Raw genomic sequence first — 18005 nt, 5'->3', positions numbered from 1 at the left:
TCAAAGAAAATAAATTGTGTATCTTGTTATCCCAATGATGATGATCTGTGTTAAATAATGCCTTGTATTCTAACAGGCTTATAAGAAGCATGAACCTCCACTCTCTGTTATAGAGTTGCATTATTATAGAGTTCATTAATAACTTGACTTAGAACCAAGAGGTTAAAAAAATTGCTCAATTCTGGCTATTTTTATTTTTTTGCATTCAGCAATATTTCTCCTGTAGTCTTTTGTAATAGTTCAATAATTTATTTAACAAGCATATATTAAGTTCTTACAGTATGCCAGGCTCCATGATAGACTCCAGGGATACAATGATAAATGAGACAAAAGCTCTAGTATCCAAAAGGAGACAGATGATGAAAAAGCAAAAAAAAAAAAAAAAAGACAAATTATGAGAAATCTATGAAGAAAGTCCTATTATATGTTAGAGAGTAACTGGATGAAGGCGTAAACCATCTTCAGTAGTGTCAGGGTCCAGCAGGTAAGAAAGGCAGCAATCACACTGAGAGACTTTAGTGTAGGAGTACTAATTTAAATTTGTGTTGGACATCTGGAAAAGCACAGAGAAGACACTGAGGTGTCAGAGATAATAACTATGGGAAGCAGATACCACAGCTCGGGCTGGGGAGGTGGGAGGGAAAGGTTAGGATTATCAGAATCTGGAAGCTCATAGGTCAGAACCCTGGGAGGTAGGGCTCAACCCTCCGAGGAAAGGGCACTGCCCAGATGTTGAATGGCTAGAACCAGTTGCCATTGCCAGGGTGACACACAGAGAATCAAAAACCAATCCGGAAGGAACATAAGTCCCTTCTTCCCACCCTCTGCTTTCCAAGTTCCCTGTAGTCTGATGCAGCCTATTGTTGAACCTAGCCAGAAGCCAGCTGGCAAAGAAAAAAAAGAAATGTAGCTGGCTGAGTTCCAGCCCCAGCACTATTCAGCACTGCGGAATACAGTGGTGGATTTGGCGCTGGGAGGCAGTCACTTGTCCAGGAATTGAGGAAAGGGTTCTCTAAGCAGGTGATATTTGAGCTCAGAGCAGAAGATAAGCCCCTCACGTTAACTGAGAGAAGAGCATTCAGAGGGAAGGGCTTAAAGAATACAACCCCAGAAAGGAGACTGAAGCATGATGAGGGAGGGGGCAGGATCTAAAATACAGCTGGACACGACTGAAGCCAGGATGAAGCAAGATCACGCTCACACGTGTAGGCTCTTGGGTGTGATACTAAGAACACACACACCTGGTGATGTATGTCAAATAGCCTCATAGCATGGGGAGCCACTGAAGGTTAAAAAAAAAAAAAGGCTTATTTAGTAAACACCTATTGAATACAAGGCACCACTCTAGACAGGGGCTCCTGCAGACAAGGAACCCACCCTCCCTGCCTCCTACAACTGTCCCTCTGCCTGTATTTTATTTCCTGGTTAATGGCACCACCATTTACCCGTTTCCCAAACCAGAAACATCTGAGTCATTCTTTCTTCTCACGTCCCACATCCGATTAGTCACTAAGTTCTGTCAACTCTACTAATAGTTCCTACATTAACCCACTCATTTCTAGTCCCACTGCTACCATCTTAATCTGTACGCCTCTGGAATTGCCCTCCCCGAATTCACCCTTCACGCTGCTACCAAAGTGGTTGATCCAGAGCATAAATCTCTCTGTGCTAAAACTCCTCATGAGAAAACTGCTGCAACAAATGAAGTCCAAGCCCCAGTCAGGGCGGTTAAAGTCCTCCATGATCTAGCCCCTCCGTCATCCACATTCATTTTTCCCCCTCCCACTTCACTGAACACCAGACCATTTGCAGTTTCCCCTTCAAACCATGTCATTTTATGCCTCAGCGCCTTTGCTCAGGATGCTAATCTTTCAGGATTAACCTTGGACACTAACTCTTCCAGAAACCCTTCCCTAAATCCCCAAACTGGACTAAGCGCCCCTTATCTGTGCTTCCACTTATCACTGCATCCCATAGGCATCACCCCTCCTCCACTTAATGATAGAGACTGTTCACCTCTGCAGCCCCAGCTTGATACGGTGCCTAGGAAATAGTAGGTTCTCATTACTAAACTTACTGACAGAATTGACCTTGGATAGTACTCAGCAGGGAGCCAGAGACAGAACCTGACAAGAAAACTTCATATCCCATGCTTAGAACATGCAGCAGAGGGGACCCCACGCAGGCATGAGCAAGTGGGCACATCTCATGAGGGACAAGGGCAGAGGGCTAATTGGTATGGACCTCACTTCAACAGAGTGCCTCGAACTCAGAACTATGGCATCATCTCCAAGAACAGTTACAAGTATGATTTAATACTCTGTGCATGTTAAACAGGAGAAGGCAATGGCAGCCCACTCCAGGACTCTTGCCTGGAAAATCCCACAGACGGAGGAGCCTGGTGGGCTGCAGTTCATGGGGTCGCTAGGAGTCGGACACGACTGAGTGACTTCACTTTCACTTTTCACTTTCATGCACTGGAGACGGAAATGGCAACCCACTCCAGTGTTCTTGCCTGGAGAATTCAGGGACAGGGGAGCCTGGTGGGCTGCCGTCTGTAGGGTTACACAGAGTCGGACACGACTGAAGTGACTTAGCAGCAGCAGCAGCATGTTAAAAAACATTAATATTTTAAAGATGAATATTTAAAATATACCATGATTTTTATTTCCCTCCTTTGCTGTTTATTCACGTTTTAAGATACTGGTAGGGGGAAAAAAATGGAAGTGAGAAAGGAAGCATTTCATCAAGACGTCAGAATTAGTAACAACAACATGGAAGAGGTGAGATCAGATTTATGTAAAAATGTTTCCTGGCCCTGATGCAGGAAGCATGGAAAATGTCCAGTGATCATGCAACAAATATGCTGAATGAAGAGGTGAGTTACAAGAAATCTAGCCAATGATACTCATACAATTAGAAGAAGAATTTGTCCATCCAGAAGAGGGCATTCAGGATAGAAGCAGGAAAGGGAGTGTCTGAGGCAAAAATAAGAGGAAATCCTTTGATCTCACACATGTAGAGGCTGCCCTTATTGGCAGATTGAGCCAGTTATACATGGAGAGATATTACCAGAGTCTGCTGCCAGTAGACACCCCAATGATATATACGGTCCTCAATTCTGGGAAAGCTGTCCTGATATATATCCTATGGGATTGGATGCTGTAACCTCCCTGACCCCAGCACCTGGTCCCAAATGGAAGTTACAGTTCTTAAGGAAATAGAAACCCTATCATCCACTCAAAAACTCAGATGATATTTATTCTGAGATACTGAATGTTCTCTGGGCCCTGTGCAAAGCAAGTGTTTAAGCCTGCAATATGGTGACCCAAGTGAAGCGAATTCACCAAGGCAACACCCTCCAATCCCGAGTGGTTGGTTAGTACCCCCCTTGTGCTCTTCCATCCTCAGGAGTAGGTGAGGAGGTGGCTAGACAGGTAAGCACCTGCAGCCCTCGACCATAACACAAAGGTGAAGAAGGACAGTCTGACAGGGAAGCCACACAGAAAAACAAAGACAAATAATCATGCTGCTTCAAGAGGGAGGAGATCTTCAGAGAGAGAATACCGTGTGTTTCATTACATTCATTCATTCATCCAACAAACAATTACTGGGTTGGGTGCCTACCACAGCCTGTGTCAGAATATACTAGAAGCTGAGGTATAAAGATGCTTTATGAAATTAAAAGATGCTTACTCCTTGGAAGAAAAGTTATGACTAACCTAGACAGCCTATTATAAAGCAGAGACATCACTTTGCCAACAAAGGTCCGTCTAGTTAAGGCTACAGTTTTTCCAGTGGTCATGTATGAATGTGAGAGTTGGACTATAAAGAAAGCTGAGTGCTGAAGAATTGATGCTTTTGAACTGTGGTGTTGGAGAAGACTCTTGAGAGTCCCTTGGACTGCAAGGAGATCCAACCAGTCCATCCTAAAGGAAGTCAGTCCTTAATGTCCATTGGAAGGACTGATGTTGAAGCTGAAACTCCAATACTTCGGCCACCTGATGCGAAGAGCTGACTCATTGGAAAAGACCCTGATACTGGGAAAGATTGAAGGTGGGAGGAGACGACAGAGGATGAGATGGCTGGATGGCATCACTGACTCAATGGACATGAGTTTGGGTAAACTCTGGGAGTTGGTGATGGACAGAGAGGTCTGGCGTGCTGCATTCCATGGGGTCACAAAGAGTTGGACACCCCTGAGCGACTGAACTGAACTGAGGTATAAAGAGGCCTCTGCCCTCTAAGAATATCACCTTCTTTTGAAGTTTTTCTTCACAGAAGCCCAGAGTGGCTTAAATATTCGTATGTTTAAAGTCTCTGAAAATTGGGATGTAGTTAGATTGAAGGATAAATTATCACTTGAATGATAAATGATAGTGTTTTCAACTCCTCAGTAAGGTGTATTTTCCATGGTGATCCTGTGACTACATGGTCTCTTCTCTCCAGGGAAGCCTGTGAAATCTTCACACAGCAACCAGAACCGCAGCTCCGGAGCTGCGCGGGCTCCACAGGAGCGCTGGCGACATCTGAGCCCAGGCGCTGCGTTCAGGTCTGCTCTTCGCTTACTTCAGAGACGACGTCAGCACTCTATGATGCGGGAGCCTGAGAACAATGCCCAGGGCAGCCTGGCCTCCTGCGTTCTTTTACTAAGTGGTTAGTTGCCTGCCCAGTAGACTGAGAGCACCTTCTGCCAAGGAAATGTGAGAAGAGTTGAAAACGTGCTATTTGGAGACTATTCTCCTAGTAGACATCCAGGAGATCTCCGGAGATCTAATTCATCCTCACTTCCCCGCAGTAAGTGCCTGCCTGCTTCCTGCCACGTTAGTGTGACTGAGGGACAAGGAAAGGAGAGGTGAACGAACCCTCATGATCTGAGGGCAGAAGGTCTTCCCTCTTTCCATCTTTCCCTTTTCCTTTATAGTTTCATTTCCTTCTGGTTTCAACCATAACAAGCGAGAAATCTCAGATTTTTAATCGAACTTCTCTATTGAACTCCTTGAAAATAATTTGAGAGTTTGTTTGAAAACAAGGTTTCTGGATGATTTTTAAATTCCGATTTTTCAAACTGTTACCCCAGTTTTCTCCCATAAGTGACTGAATTGAATGAATTTATGGAGATAGTCATTTTAGGTTATTCAAATGGGAGAGAAGATCTAGAAGACAGGGTTTTTCTGTTCAAAGCTGAAAGGTTAGTTGGAGCCACATTGTCAGAAGAGAGGGGGCCCGTAACAGATCGTCTCTCAGACTCAACTACAATTGTGACCTAGGATTGTGATGGACCAATCTGAAAATGTGTTTATTACTGTGTTAAGAATCTTGAGGGAAAATGTAAGTAAATGCTTTGCTTCAAAGTGCTACAAGGAATGAATCTCCAAGCGCCAAGTAGTATTACAGAGACCAGCTCCGATATGTGACAGGTAAACCTATCATTCAAGAGCTTTCACATAATTACAAGAAACAACACACACAGAAGAAAAAGACAGGAGAATCTACATGGTCAGTACCTGGGTGTTCACTATGGAATTCTTTCAACTTTGGTGCAGCTTTGAAAATGTTTTATAATAAAATACCAGTGAGGGCAAAGCCTCCATGAAAGTAGTAAATAGCCAACACTTAGAACATTTTCAGGGACATGTATAGAAACCCCCTCTGATTTCAGTGGTCAGAAAAACTACCAAAACCATTTCCACATTGGCTCCCACTCTCTCCACTTCCCAATTTCCATTAAAACTCAAGGTGCCAAAGGTCCAAAAATTTCCCAGTAACCAATAACCACATCATCATCACCATCACAGAGTGAAGAGACCTCATAGCTATACTATTTTTAGCACTAATAGGGCCTTGGTCTTTCTTGAAGCATTACCCAGCTCTGGGAGGTCCTAGTGACATCATGAAAGTCTAGAGCAAAGCTGAAGTAATTCTATCCCTGAAATGTTACAAGTCATTGCTTCTCTGTGCTTGGTTTCCCCATTAAAATCCTGGCATTAGTTTCTGGTCTGTAATCAGATTTAGTTTGGAATCTGTTTTGTTTTACTAAAAGTAGCCAACAATACTTTTCAGATGAAAATCTGTACTATAATTCTGCAGCAAAGTACAACCTGATGTAACTCTCTGCTGAATTAATCTCCACTTAACTGGAACTAAAAAGAGAAACAGGAAAAACTGAGAGAGGGGATAAAGCACTAATTAAAAGAAATAAGGGCTGCAAAGAATCTGCAACTGATAGGATAAATTAGGGTTCATCTCAAATAGAACTAGATTCTTTTATGGTGTCCTTACTCCACAACACACAAATCACATTTATCTGTAATATCACTCCATATCTTACTTGCTTAATTAGATGTATAAGACAATTAATGGACTTGGTGAAAGGCATAGATTATTGGAAAAAATATAAACTTCGATGGTGAAAACTAATGCACCATCCTTGTAGGACATGATATAACAAAGGGTTCTGTGCATCTGTGAAATGATGCCAGTGTTTCCACAGTGGCCTATAGCAACCTTACTTTGTTTCTCTGCTTTAATTCACACATTAATTCAGCACATATTTATTGTAAATTCATAAGCCATACATTCATTGACGCTTTAATGTGATTAAGCTATTTTTAATACTAAAATTTATTTTTTATTTGAGTTCTATATTGTAGATAGACCTCTACTGCACATGTAATAGTAGTAAAGCAAGATAGTATGAACTTTCATAGACAATTTGCATAGTCTTGTTTTACTCCTAAAATATTTTCATAGAATCTATAAATGTTCAGCTTATTAATATGATAATGCTATTGCCAATTACCCCCTCAACACCTCTGCTCTGACTTTTTGTCATCAAGGCCATGTTCACATGATTCGTTCTCTGACAATTCAACAGTCGCAGGATGATACAAAAGAGATATAAATGCATTATTCATGTTTTACATTTATCCTGACTAAAAATTTATCCATGGATAATGATGAAAATGTTCCAATGTAAGATTAGGAGATCATGGTGTCAACTGCACAATTCTGTAAAGACACTAAAAATCATTGAATTGTACTAACCCTTTAAATGAGTGAAGTTGATGGTACATAAATTATATCTCAATAAAACTATTTGAAAAACCTATCCATGGATAAAATTATTAGGAAGACAAAAACCACCTGTGAAAGCCCAGCCCACACAAATTAGAGTTATTATGAATCACCAGAGTTAATAACATTATTTCTGTAAGGGTTGCTCATTGGCTGAGACGGCGGGGGTCTGTGAGCGGGCTGCTCATCGTGATCTCCCCACAAGAAAGGACAGCAGAGCACAGGGCCTCTTCAGAGGGTGAGCTGTGAATCATCTACTGCTCTTTAAGGGAGAATCTCTTCCCAAACGCCAGTTGAACCATTGGGTGCAATTTATTCTGGTAAATCTTATAAGAGATTGTGATGTTCCATATAGGTCCACACTATGATTAGTAACTGTTGTTGTTTTTTTTTAAAAAAAATACTTATATTTAATGTCATGGGAAAATATTAGTATATATTGCATATATGAAGCAATTTTAAAACTTCCAGTTTCACAGATATAAGGTATATATGGCTAAGGATATATATATATATAAGAGAGAGAGAGAGATACATATATATTGATATAGACAGAGCTATACCAAAACTTTTTTTTTTATACCAAAACTTTAATACTATCTCTAGGTATTAAGAGTAAACCTAGTAAATAGTTAACAGCTGACCTTGCTTTTGAACCACTGATAAAATGTGTTGTGTGCGTGCACAGCCACACAATTGGTTTCACAGAACAATTCATACACTTCAAGAATTGTTAAATAGTGCTGTCCCGACTAATTAACTGAGATAACTGAAGAGATTAGGGATGGGAGCTTTGGTGTACAAAGTGTTAATCTCAAACCACAGTTACAACAAAACTAGTTAACATTCAGCACACATTTACCAGCCATACACATAATCCAAAAGTACCAAAATATATCCAGAACAAGTGCTTAGCAACAAACAATTTTCAAAAATCCTATCACATCAGAAAAGATAAAAGATTCTATTTCATTTCCTGCTCCTTGGCTGATCCCACCCTTTGTTCCACGGTTCAAAGCGGATGCGAGGGGCCAGGCCTGGTCTTGGTGGCCAGTCCCCTGGAACACTTCCTTCCTCTCATTCTCTCCTCCCTCTCAGTGGCCCTGGATCCAAGCTGCTCCTGTTCCCCATGAGAGATCATCTGCCCTCTGGAGGCATTTTTCTCACATCCAGGGATTCTGGGGGCCACATAAATGCCAGCACTGGGAAAGGGCCACAGGGCATATACAGAGCAGTACGTGTTTGTGAACAAGACACACCCTCCAATATGTGGATGTTGTCACTTTGTCAGAGTGATCTTTTTTTAATGTGCACTTTATCACCCACTTCTGGATGAGCAAGAGTCAACTACTGCATTTTGTCAAATCTAAAATCCGTCATTTATAAGATATAATATTATTTTATGGGCCAATGAGAAGGAAAAATGCAGCTAATTATATAACTCAATGCTTTCTTACAGCTTGGAATTTTTCACGTGGTATTTATCTATCACCCTCTGAGCCCTCATCCTCTGGCTGTTTCTTAGAGGAGTGCCCCACTCTAGTCTCTGGGACCTTCTTCGAAGCCTCTGTGTGCATGCTACAAGTTTTACACTGAAACTTTCTTAATCTTACCAGAAAGGGTCAACAAGAGACTTTAAGGTTTTCATTAACATCACATTTTAAATGGCAATTAAATGTAACCTAGGTAGTACAACCTATGTATATAATTTAACATGAACAACCATGACTAAGTCTAGGCACATGCAGCCAAGTGACAACCACCAGGAGATTCTGTCCCCCCCCCTGCACACACACACACACACACACACACACACACCCCATGAAGAGTGATCACAAGACATACTCCATTTCAGTTTTTAAGCTGAGTAAAAATATGTTCCTTAGAATGAATGAAACTTGGGAAATATGAAATTAACAGTGATCAAGAAGGAACCCAGTCCAGCAAACAATGGGGAGATTATACCTTTAGACACAGGGTCAGGGGTGGTGGATCAGTGTTCACTGTGCAGTAGCCATGCTGTCCAATGTTTTTTATGCATCATTGTGTCCGGTGGGCCCAACGCTGAGTTGAGGCAGATGTTTTATCCTCATTTTACAGATGAGGAAGCTGATCTCAGAGATGTTAAGTAACATGCCAAGGTCACAAAGGAACAGGTGACAGAGCCCAAATACAAACCCAGATGTGTCTGACTCCAGAATCCTTTATATCCCCACCACACCAGTTTCCATGCTGGTCTTAATAGCACTTGAGTTCTGAGAGCAATTACACTTGTAGTTGGCCTGGTCCCAAGTATTCCTGAAGGGGGTTACTTCAGAATTTTATGGAGAGGAAAAAGGATTGTCTACAGTGACTCACAATATATGGCATGAGAACTACACACTAGTGATGAAATGGTGAGATGAGCCTATGTAAGTGTATACATATACACAACTACCAGTTGAGATTATAGAGAGTTGAATGGGTGTTCTGGCTCTTTATAGGAAGACAATACCCAGGCTTCTCAGGACCCTACATTGCACAGTGGTTCTTTGAGTCTATATTACTAGCCACCTCATATGATCAAATATCCTCATTGACTATAGGAACCCAGGATTTCCCTTACTTGGCAGTTTCAGACCTGCTGCAAGCTACAGACTCATGACTGTCTGACTCTACTCACCGAAAGCCATGATCAAGACCATCGAAAACAGCTCAGTTCAAATAGAGACAGCAGCTCTCTGACCACTGATGTAGTTAATGGAACTCTTTCTAAGGCATGGCTCTCATGTGTGAAATGAAAGTATGGATTAGTGTTGAAATTTTCTTCCTTTATATATGCCTTATTTTCCATTTTTGTTTCCTTTACAAAAGACTTCATCATGAAAAAGAGGAAGCCCAAACTGAAGTGAGTTAAAACTTTACCTCGAAGAGGATTCTGGCTTGGCCCTGAATTGAGGTAAGAGGTGATGGTGCATATGCGGGTTAGGAAGGAACCACATGGAACCACTTCTCTTGATCTCTCTTGCCCTTTAGCTCTCCTTCCCAGGCTTTTCTTTTTTTTTTTTTTTTAGCTGCACCAGGTCTTAGTTGCGGTATATGGGATACTTTAGTTGCAGCATGCAAACTCTTAGTTGCGGCGTGTGAGATCTAGTTCCTTGATTAGGGATCAAATCTGGGCCCCCCAGATTGGGAACATTGAGTCATAGCCACTGGACCACCAGGGAAGTCCCTCTAGGCTTTCTTTTTCTCTTTTCCTCTCCTGGGAAAGATAAGACGCTGTACCAAAGACATTGCTTACAGGGATCAACACTTCTAGACCTCAGGCAAGGACATGGGAACTGACAGAAGAGAGTCTGTCTGGGCTGAGAGAGATGAAGTAACATGACGCTCGCTCTGGGAAATGAAGGGTGAATAGCTGCTGTGGTATTGCTGATGACCCTGGCCTGAAAGCCTGCTGACCTTTGCTTTCCTTCCTCTGTCATACCTTTCTCTCATCTGAAAGTGTACTTTTCTTATGATTTCTTGTCATATCTGAGGAGATCTCTATATATTTAGGCCCCAAATAATCCAACTGATGTTTTCATGCATCTTCCCTCCTCCAACCTCTCATTCCTTCTTCCTTGTATTATTATTCCCATCTGTCTTTCCAAGCACTCAAGGCAGGACCGCACCTTAGGCGATGACATAGACTGCTCTCGTCAGTCTGTGAGGCTCTGATTCGTGGTGTGGGGACTTAAAACCTCGGCTAAGTTACTTTCCCTCTCCAAGCCTCATGGTGTATAAAATGAGCATCTTAATAATGCTACTTCATAGTGCTTTTAGAATCAAATGAGACAGCACACGTAGAGTTGTTACAGCGTGCCACAAAGCAAGAACTAAATAAATGTGGTTTATTATTGTTTTCCATCCTCTCTGTTTCACTTTGTCATTTTGTCTCTCTCTTTTATTCCTGATTGATCTTTCTTCTGTCTCATTCTATTTACATTTTGGCTCCTCTGGACTATGACTTCCTCTTGGCTTGTTTTACTTTGCCTGTGTTCATGTAAGATGCGCTGAAGTTGGGGCGGGGAGGGGACATTGTGTTGTCAACAGCAGAAAGCCTGATGGGAAATTCCCAGAGTCACATATTCATGGGATGTCAAGCAGCAGTGGTCTCTGTGCCCCCACGCTCTGGCTGGGATGGAGATGAGACGTGTTCACTACCCTCTAGCTTGGCCAGGGAAAGGAAGAGAAGGCTCTCTGAGAAAGGACTGAGGTGGAAATAAGTATTCAGGGCTTACCACTTACCAATTAAGGACCCTTCCTCTGAACTAGCATGGAGTTTGTGAAGGGGAACGAGTGATCTTTTGAAGGCTTGAACAGAATTGCCTTCTGGGGCCTTGTTCCCTTGTTGGAATTCTGTGATTTCTGGCAGATGGAAGATCAAATCCAATGACGTAGAGCCACTGTTGTCTGTTGAAGCCGTTGTGAAGAGAGAGCAGAGACAGCAGGAGATGCTCAGCTGTCAGTGACTAGATAGAATCCACTGTTCACTAAGCCTCAGTCATAGGTGAATGGTCAGGAAGAAATGGTCTCAGGTTAGCATGATTTCGAAACTCTACTTACAATAAAAGGGCCTGAGACCTATGCAATATGGGAAGGATAGTGGTAGCATTACTTAGGAAGATAGAAAATAATGGTTTGGGGAGGGAGATATATGCTGAAAGGCTTCCCCTCACCACCCTAACTAATTCCTGTTGCCAGCACCACACCCCAGACACTTTTTGTCACATGAATCTGATCCAGAGTCTTTGTAACCCTTACCATCCAACATTTTCTTTTTCACTTGCTTTACTCTGTCTCTGCAGAGAGAGTAACCTACATGAAAGTGAAAGCATTAGTTGCTCAGTCATATCCGACTCTTTGCAACCCCATGGACTGTAGCTCTCTGTCCATGGGTTTCTCCAGGCAAGAATATTGGAGTGGGTTGCCATTGCCTCCTCCAGGGAATCTTCCCAACCCAGGGATCAAACCAGGGTCTCCTGCATTGCAGGCAGATTCTTTACCATCTAAGCCAATAGGAAATATGTCTGAGGGCAGGCGTATTATCAGCCTGATTTAGATGGATCTCCAGTGCCCAGCACAGTGCCTGGAATATCACCAATGTTGATAAAATGTGTTGAATTAATGAGTAAGTGAGGCAACTTAATTATTATGTTAAATGTTCTCTGTCTCTATTCATTGTACTTCCATTCCTTCATTTTCCTGAGGTTTATACATAAGCACAATGAAGAAGAGTAACAGGAAATCTCCCACAAGGATCGACAAGCAAGATGACATCTGTGTCCCAGACTCCAAGGATCCAGGAGAGCTTCAAAATATGTTAAATGGAGGAGAATACGCCCCTTTTGTATCTCCTCCCATATTAGAGAGCAATTTTATCCAGGTAAATGATAATTAAACCCTGAATTAAGTTCCAATAACCTCAATAATTAATTTTCTCAAAGACAATGGAAAAGGTTGGAAAAATTGTTTTAAGGGACTGTGTGATAGAATTAAAGGGTATAGTTTGGGAACTTCAGACAATCTAAATTAATTATAATGTAAAAGGAAAATTCATTTCAAATTTCCCCAACAAACTCTAACCTAGAAATTCTGTCCCAACTCTACTGAAATTATTCTATAATCTTCTCAAAATTACACAAAGTATAGTCATTTTTAGAATATTCTGCCACAGGAAAGCATTCAGATAACTCCTTTCTTAACTTAGGAGACATTTTAAAGAATAATATCTATGACACAACTAGGGATTAAAATGCATTTTCCTTCTTAGTTCTGAAGGAAAATAGACTTGTTAAATTGTATCAAGGAGAGAAGTTTCCTTCTCCTAAAAATGTACCTACATTATGAATGAAACTACACTTCAATGCATTTGGGAGCAGTTCTAAATTTCCTTTAAACTTTCAACATTAAACTATTCAGACAGAGGGTTCCATAACGGTCCAGTGGTTATGATTCAGTGCTTCCACTGCAGGGGCACAGTTTTGATCCCTGGTCCTGGAAGTTTCACGTACTCTGAGGTGCCAAAAAGAAAAGAAAAAAAAATTCAGAGTAATGGAGAACTGAATTAAATGATGTAGGGCATACCCTTCTACTTCGTGAAAATGTCACAACCAAGTCAAACACAAAACACACCCATTTAAGCAGCTCCTCAGCTGATTTGACAAAGAAATGACAACATACACATGTCCCCTGCACTGACGGGAGAGCTCTTCACCTCTAAGAAGTCATAAGGAGGGAGGTGATGCCTCAAAGAATACTAGTGTTTAAGTCATACCCCAAAACACGTGTGACGTCATGTTTAGATGTCATTCACCTTCTGTGTGCTTCATCCTAATAATCTTTTTATTTTTCTTCTGTACCTCTCTCAAATAATCATTTTCGAGCTTTAATGAACACTGGGGGAGGCAGTCAGCTTTCGATAACTTAGACATGTCCCCATGTCATACCTGGATAAGTTACTCCCTTCAACACACACAACCTCTTGTGACTGCTATGTCTTTGGCAGCAAGTTATCAAGGCACCTGACTCAAGTGTGAGCAAAAAAGAACACTGATTATCTCAAGTAAAATGGTGGCTCAGATGTAAGGCATCTGCCTGCAATGTAGGAGACCCAGGTTTGATCCCTGGTTCGGGAAGACCCCCTGGAGAAGTGAATGGCTACCCACTCCAGTTTTCTTGCCTGGAGAATCTCATTGGCAGAGGAGCCTGGGGGGCTATGGTCCATGGGGTCACAAAGAGTCAGACACAACTGAGCGACTAACACAGATACAGGTTGAAAGAACCACAGGGCTGCAACTCATTCACAGGAGCCATTAGGGTCCCAGCTTCTCTCTTTTTGTCCTGTTACCTACAAATTTCTCCCTTCAGGACATCATATGCGAGCAGGATGTGACAGCTGCCAGCAACAGAGGGGATACATCTCATCTCTGAAACTGAGAGAGCTGAGAACCCTTTTCCAGAGCCACCAGGAGGCTCTGTCCCATTGGCCAGGCCTGAGTCATATGCCCCTGCAGAGAGCAATCACTGGCCAGGGGATGGGACCACCATGACTAGTTTGGGTGGATGAGGAGTCCACTCCTCAGCTGGGGGCACCATCCCTGAGGGGTGGATCCTGGACAAAACCAGAATTCTATTAATCAGGAAGATTAAGAGCATGGCTTTGGGTAGCTAATCAATAGTGTAGGCTACAATCTCTTTCTAAATATATTTGTTTTTTGGTAATTTACTTTTTTGCAGCAGTTAATATGCAGCTGAGAAACCAAGTGTTTTCCCTCTCTGGCTTCCTTCACATCCCTGTCCACCCACTTTCCGGTCTCCTCCTCTTCCAGCCAGCAGAGATTCTCCTGGGTGCCCAGCCAGTCCATGTCCCACGTGGCTCAGGCCTCATTTAGAGGCCCTTCCTCGGGGGACCTTTTCTGACCCTATGGCCAGGGTGCACCCAGCTGGCCGATGGGCAAGAGTTCAGGAAGTTTACAAGTTGGCTGTTAAACACAGTCATCATTAAGAATTAAATGACATAACCTTATAAATAAAACTATATTCAAAATAAAGGCAACAAATACTCAAAATTCATCACTCATTCTCCTACATTTCACTATTATCTTGGGGTTATGGATACAAGAGTTTGACTCCTGTGAGAATCAATTGGCTGTATGGAGTACAACATAGAACAGTATATGACTGTAAATCGTCTGCTACAATTTATAACAAACTTGTATCTTCTCTGAGAAAGGTAGTTACACACGTACCTGCCTTCTTCCCCACTAGGTCAAGTTTTCTGTCATGCACCCCACAGCACAGCACCCTGAACTTGTGTTCAATAACACTTAAGACACTTAGTGACATACTTGTTTAATGTTCACTTTCCCCGGTGGACCCCAGAGGTCAGGGACCATGTCTATGGTCACTGTGCTATCACTGTGATCTCTCTAAGAAGTCACATGAACAAACAATCATTGTTCAGTTCAGTTCAGTGCAGTTCAGTCGCTCAGTTGTCTCCGACTCTTTGCAACCCCATGAACTGCAGCACACCTGGCCTCCCTGTCCATCACCAACTCCCAGAGTTTACCCAAACTCATGTCCATTGAGTCAGTGATGCCATCCAACCATCTCATCCTCTTTTGTCCCCTTCTCCTCCCGCCTTCAATCTTTCCCAGCATCAGGGTCTTTTCCAATGAGTCAGTTCTTTACATCAGGTGGCCAGACTATTGGAGTTTCAGCTTCAACACCAGTCCTTCCAATGAACACTCAGGACTGATCTCCTTTCGGATGGACTGGTTGGATCTCCTTGCAGCCCAAGGGACTCCAAGAGTCTTCAACACCACAATTCAAAAGCATAAATCCTTTAGCGCTCAGCTTTCTTTATAGCATCATGGTTCACCTCTCCTTTATTCCTATACTGTTTGAGTAAGTGAGGTTGTTGAGGCCACAGACCTTATCAGAAAAACCCCTCTTCCTCTTCTCTGCCTCAGGTCAACAGAAGAGGTGAATCCATTTACCTTCACAACCGAGCCAACTGGGTGACCGTAGGCATCTGTGCTTCCAATCCCACCATCAAGACCCCTAACGTGATGTTGCTGGCTCATATGACACCCACCACCCAGAAAGATTCAGAACCCCTGTTTAAAAGTCTCCTGACATCTCCTTCTCCAGAAAATCTGGTGCTTACCAGGTGAGTTACAAAGGAAAGAGGTTCACAACCTGTCAGAAAAAAAACACTTTACCCCTGAGGAGATGAGACTAGAAACACAGATGACAAGGGCTCCTCAATTGTTTCCGCTACAGATGACAGTCACATCCTTAGAGTCTGGGGAGAGAGTCTGACAACCTGGCAGTCGAAACAAGTGGTTTACCTTTAACTTCTCTAAAGTTAAACCTAGGGGACTTCCTCAGTGGTCCAGTGGCTAAGACTCCACACTCCCAATGCAGACGCTTGAGTTCGATCCCTGTTCAGGGAACGAAGGTCCCACATGCTGCAAGTAAGACCTGGCACAGTCAAATTAATTAATTAATTATATAAAATGAAGCCTGGTGTGCTGCAGTCCATGGGGTTGCAAAGAGTCAGACACGACTGAGTGACTGAACTGAACTGGCTGAACAGGAACTTCCCCGCCACCATCCCAACTTCCATCAGGATGAGTTCTGCTCGTCTCAACCCACCAACTTGCTGTAGGACCCACAGCAAATCACTCTCAGTCTCCACCTTTCAGGACTAACTAAATGGGACAGCTTCCCCTAAATAAGTAATAAATAGCTGATAGGAGTATGATTCAGGTGAGTTGGTCTTCAGGAGCCTGATTATGTGTATGAAAAATCAAGGTTTTGAGCCTCAAAAACCATGAGCCAGACCTGGGAACATGTGGCCACTAGAAGGTCCTGCCCCATCCCACGCCAGCTGCTCCCCAAACCTGTTTGAGAGACACACCTGGTGTCCTGTCTCACTCCACAAATGTCTATAACAGGAAACTTGTGACAGTTTCCGATCAGGCCTTCAGATGATATTTGCATTTGTCTGCAGGTTTCTCCCTCTGCAGTTTGTGACTCTCTCTGTACATGATGCCGAGAATATGCGCATCAAAGTTAAGCTGGTGAGTGGCCGAGCCTACTACCTACAGCTCTGTGCCCCTGCAGGCAAACAAGACTCCCTGTTCCATCAGTGGGTAGAGCTCATCTCCCTCTTGAATGAGGAGAAAGCCAAAGCTTCCAAAGTGTCGGAAGTCTCCAGCCTCTCGGAAATCACAAACAGCACAGACATCACAGGCTCAGTGGACATCATGGATATAGCAGCCTTCCCGGCCATACAGACCTCACACCTGTCCACGTGTTCAGACCCCAGCAACGATGTAGAGAGCATTGATTTCTCAGAATTCACAGACATCACTGATGTCACCGACGTCACGGATATTCCAGAAAATGAGGTCACCGAGGCCCCAGATATAAATATTGTCACGGAAGTCACGGAAGTCACAGACATCTGTGAAGTCACAACAAGCTCAGGGGTCAGAGTGGTGTTTGAAAATGATGACATACTCAGGGCCAAGCAAGAGGAAAAGGTATGTGACATGGAAGACTTTCATTCTCTAAAAATTACTCCCTTTCACTCTCTTTGGTAAGCTTCATAACATAGACTATTCAAATAGCATGGAACTTACTCTGATTAACCTAACATTAAGAATGAGATCTGATCCCTGAACCCCTGCATAAAAGAGTTATAAGATGTCCCCTGAAATAAGCAGTGACCATCCATACCATAAAACTTAACCCTGTATCAGGAGGCATGGTAGGATAAAAAGAACTTTGGTATTACAGTCAAAAGTCCTGGGTTAGGATCCTGCCCTGCCTGCTTCATGTTAGTTTGGCCAAGTCACTGAACATGCATCTCTCAAATGAGAATATTAATATCATATAAGGGTTATATTAAGGTTTAAATGAGCACAAATGTATGAAGTACACTGAAGGATGGGGTGAAATTTCAATAAGTAAAGTGAGAATGAAAATAAGAAAATGAAATCCCCAAAGAAGTGAGCAGCTTTAGAAGTGGCCAGAAAGTGGAAAAACACAGAGCCATATCTAACAATATATCAGTTTGGCTGGAGCATAATATATGTGGAAAATATTAGGATATAGGACTGGAAAATTGCTTGCAAATCTTGAATGCCAAAATAAGAAGTGTAGACTCACTCTTTGAGCAAACCTTAGCCACAAAAGCTCTGTGTAAGGGAGTGAAGGGGCTGTGTTTTTAAAAGATTATTTTGATGGCAGGATGGATTGTAGATAAAGAGATTGGTGTGTAGACTGTAGATGAGAAATCCCCCTGGGGCCCAGGAGAGAAAAATGACAGAGGACAAAGATGGACATTTCACAGAAGAAGAAACCACCAGCTACTAAAGTTAGTGGAAAAATTA

General features: G+C 42.6%; 1 protein-coding gene across 2 annotated transcripts in view; it reads left to right on the top strand.

The window, feature by feature from the left end:
• Nucleotides 1–4461: 4461 nt before the first annotated feature.
• The window catches only part of FAM71D (family with sequence similarity 71 member D), a 29343-nt gene continuing 15799 nt past the window's right edge, over nt 4462–18005 (top strand). Inside the window, exons 1-5 of one of the 2 annotated variants that reach the window (XM_043918806.1) lie at nt 4462–4797; nt 9931–10015; nt 12309–12484; nt 15573–15772; nt 16619–17153. In XM_043918806.1, coding sequence (XP_043774741.1) covers nt 12326–12484; nt 15573–15772; nt 16619–17153 — 894 coding nt within the window. In that variant the 5' untranslated portion in view covers nt 4462–4797; nt 9931–10015; nt 12309–12325. Of the gene's footprint in view, nt 4798–9407; nt 9474–9930; nt 10016–12308; nt 12485–15572; nt 15773–16618; nt 17154–18005 lie in introns of those variants that run through there. The other variant, XM_043918807.1, reaches the window with a different exon arrangement.

This window comes from Cervus elaphus, chromosome 12 (assembly GCF_910594005.1).
Source record: "Cervus elaphus chromosome 12, mCerEla1.1, whole genome shotgun sequence".
In the NCBI taxonomy this organism is placed as follows: domain Eukaryota; kingdom Metazoa; phylum Chordata; class Mammalia; order Artiodactyla; family Cervidae; genus Cervus; species Cervus elaphus.
This window is presented reverse-complemented; position numbering and strand designations above follow the sequence as displayed.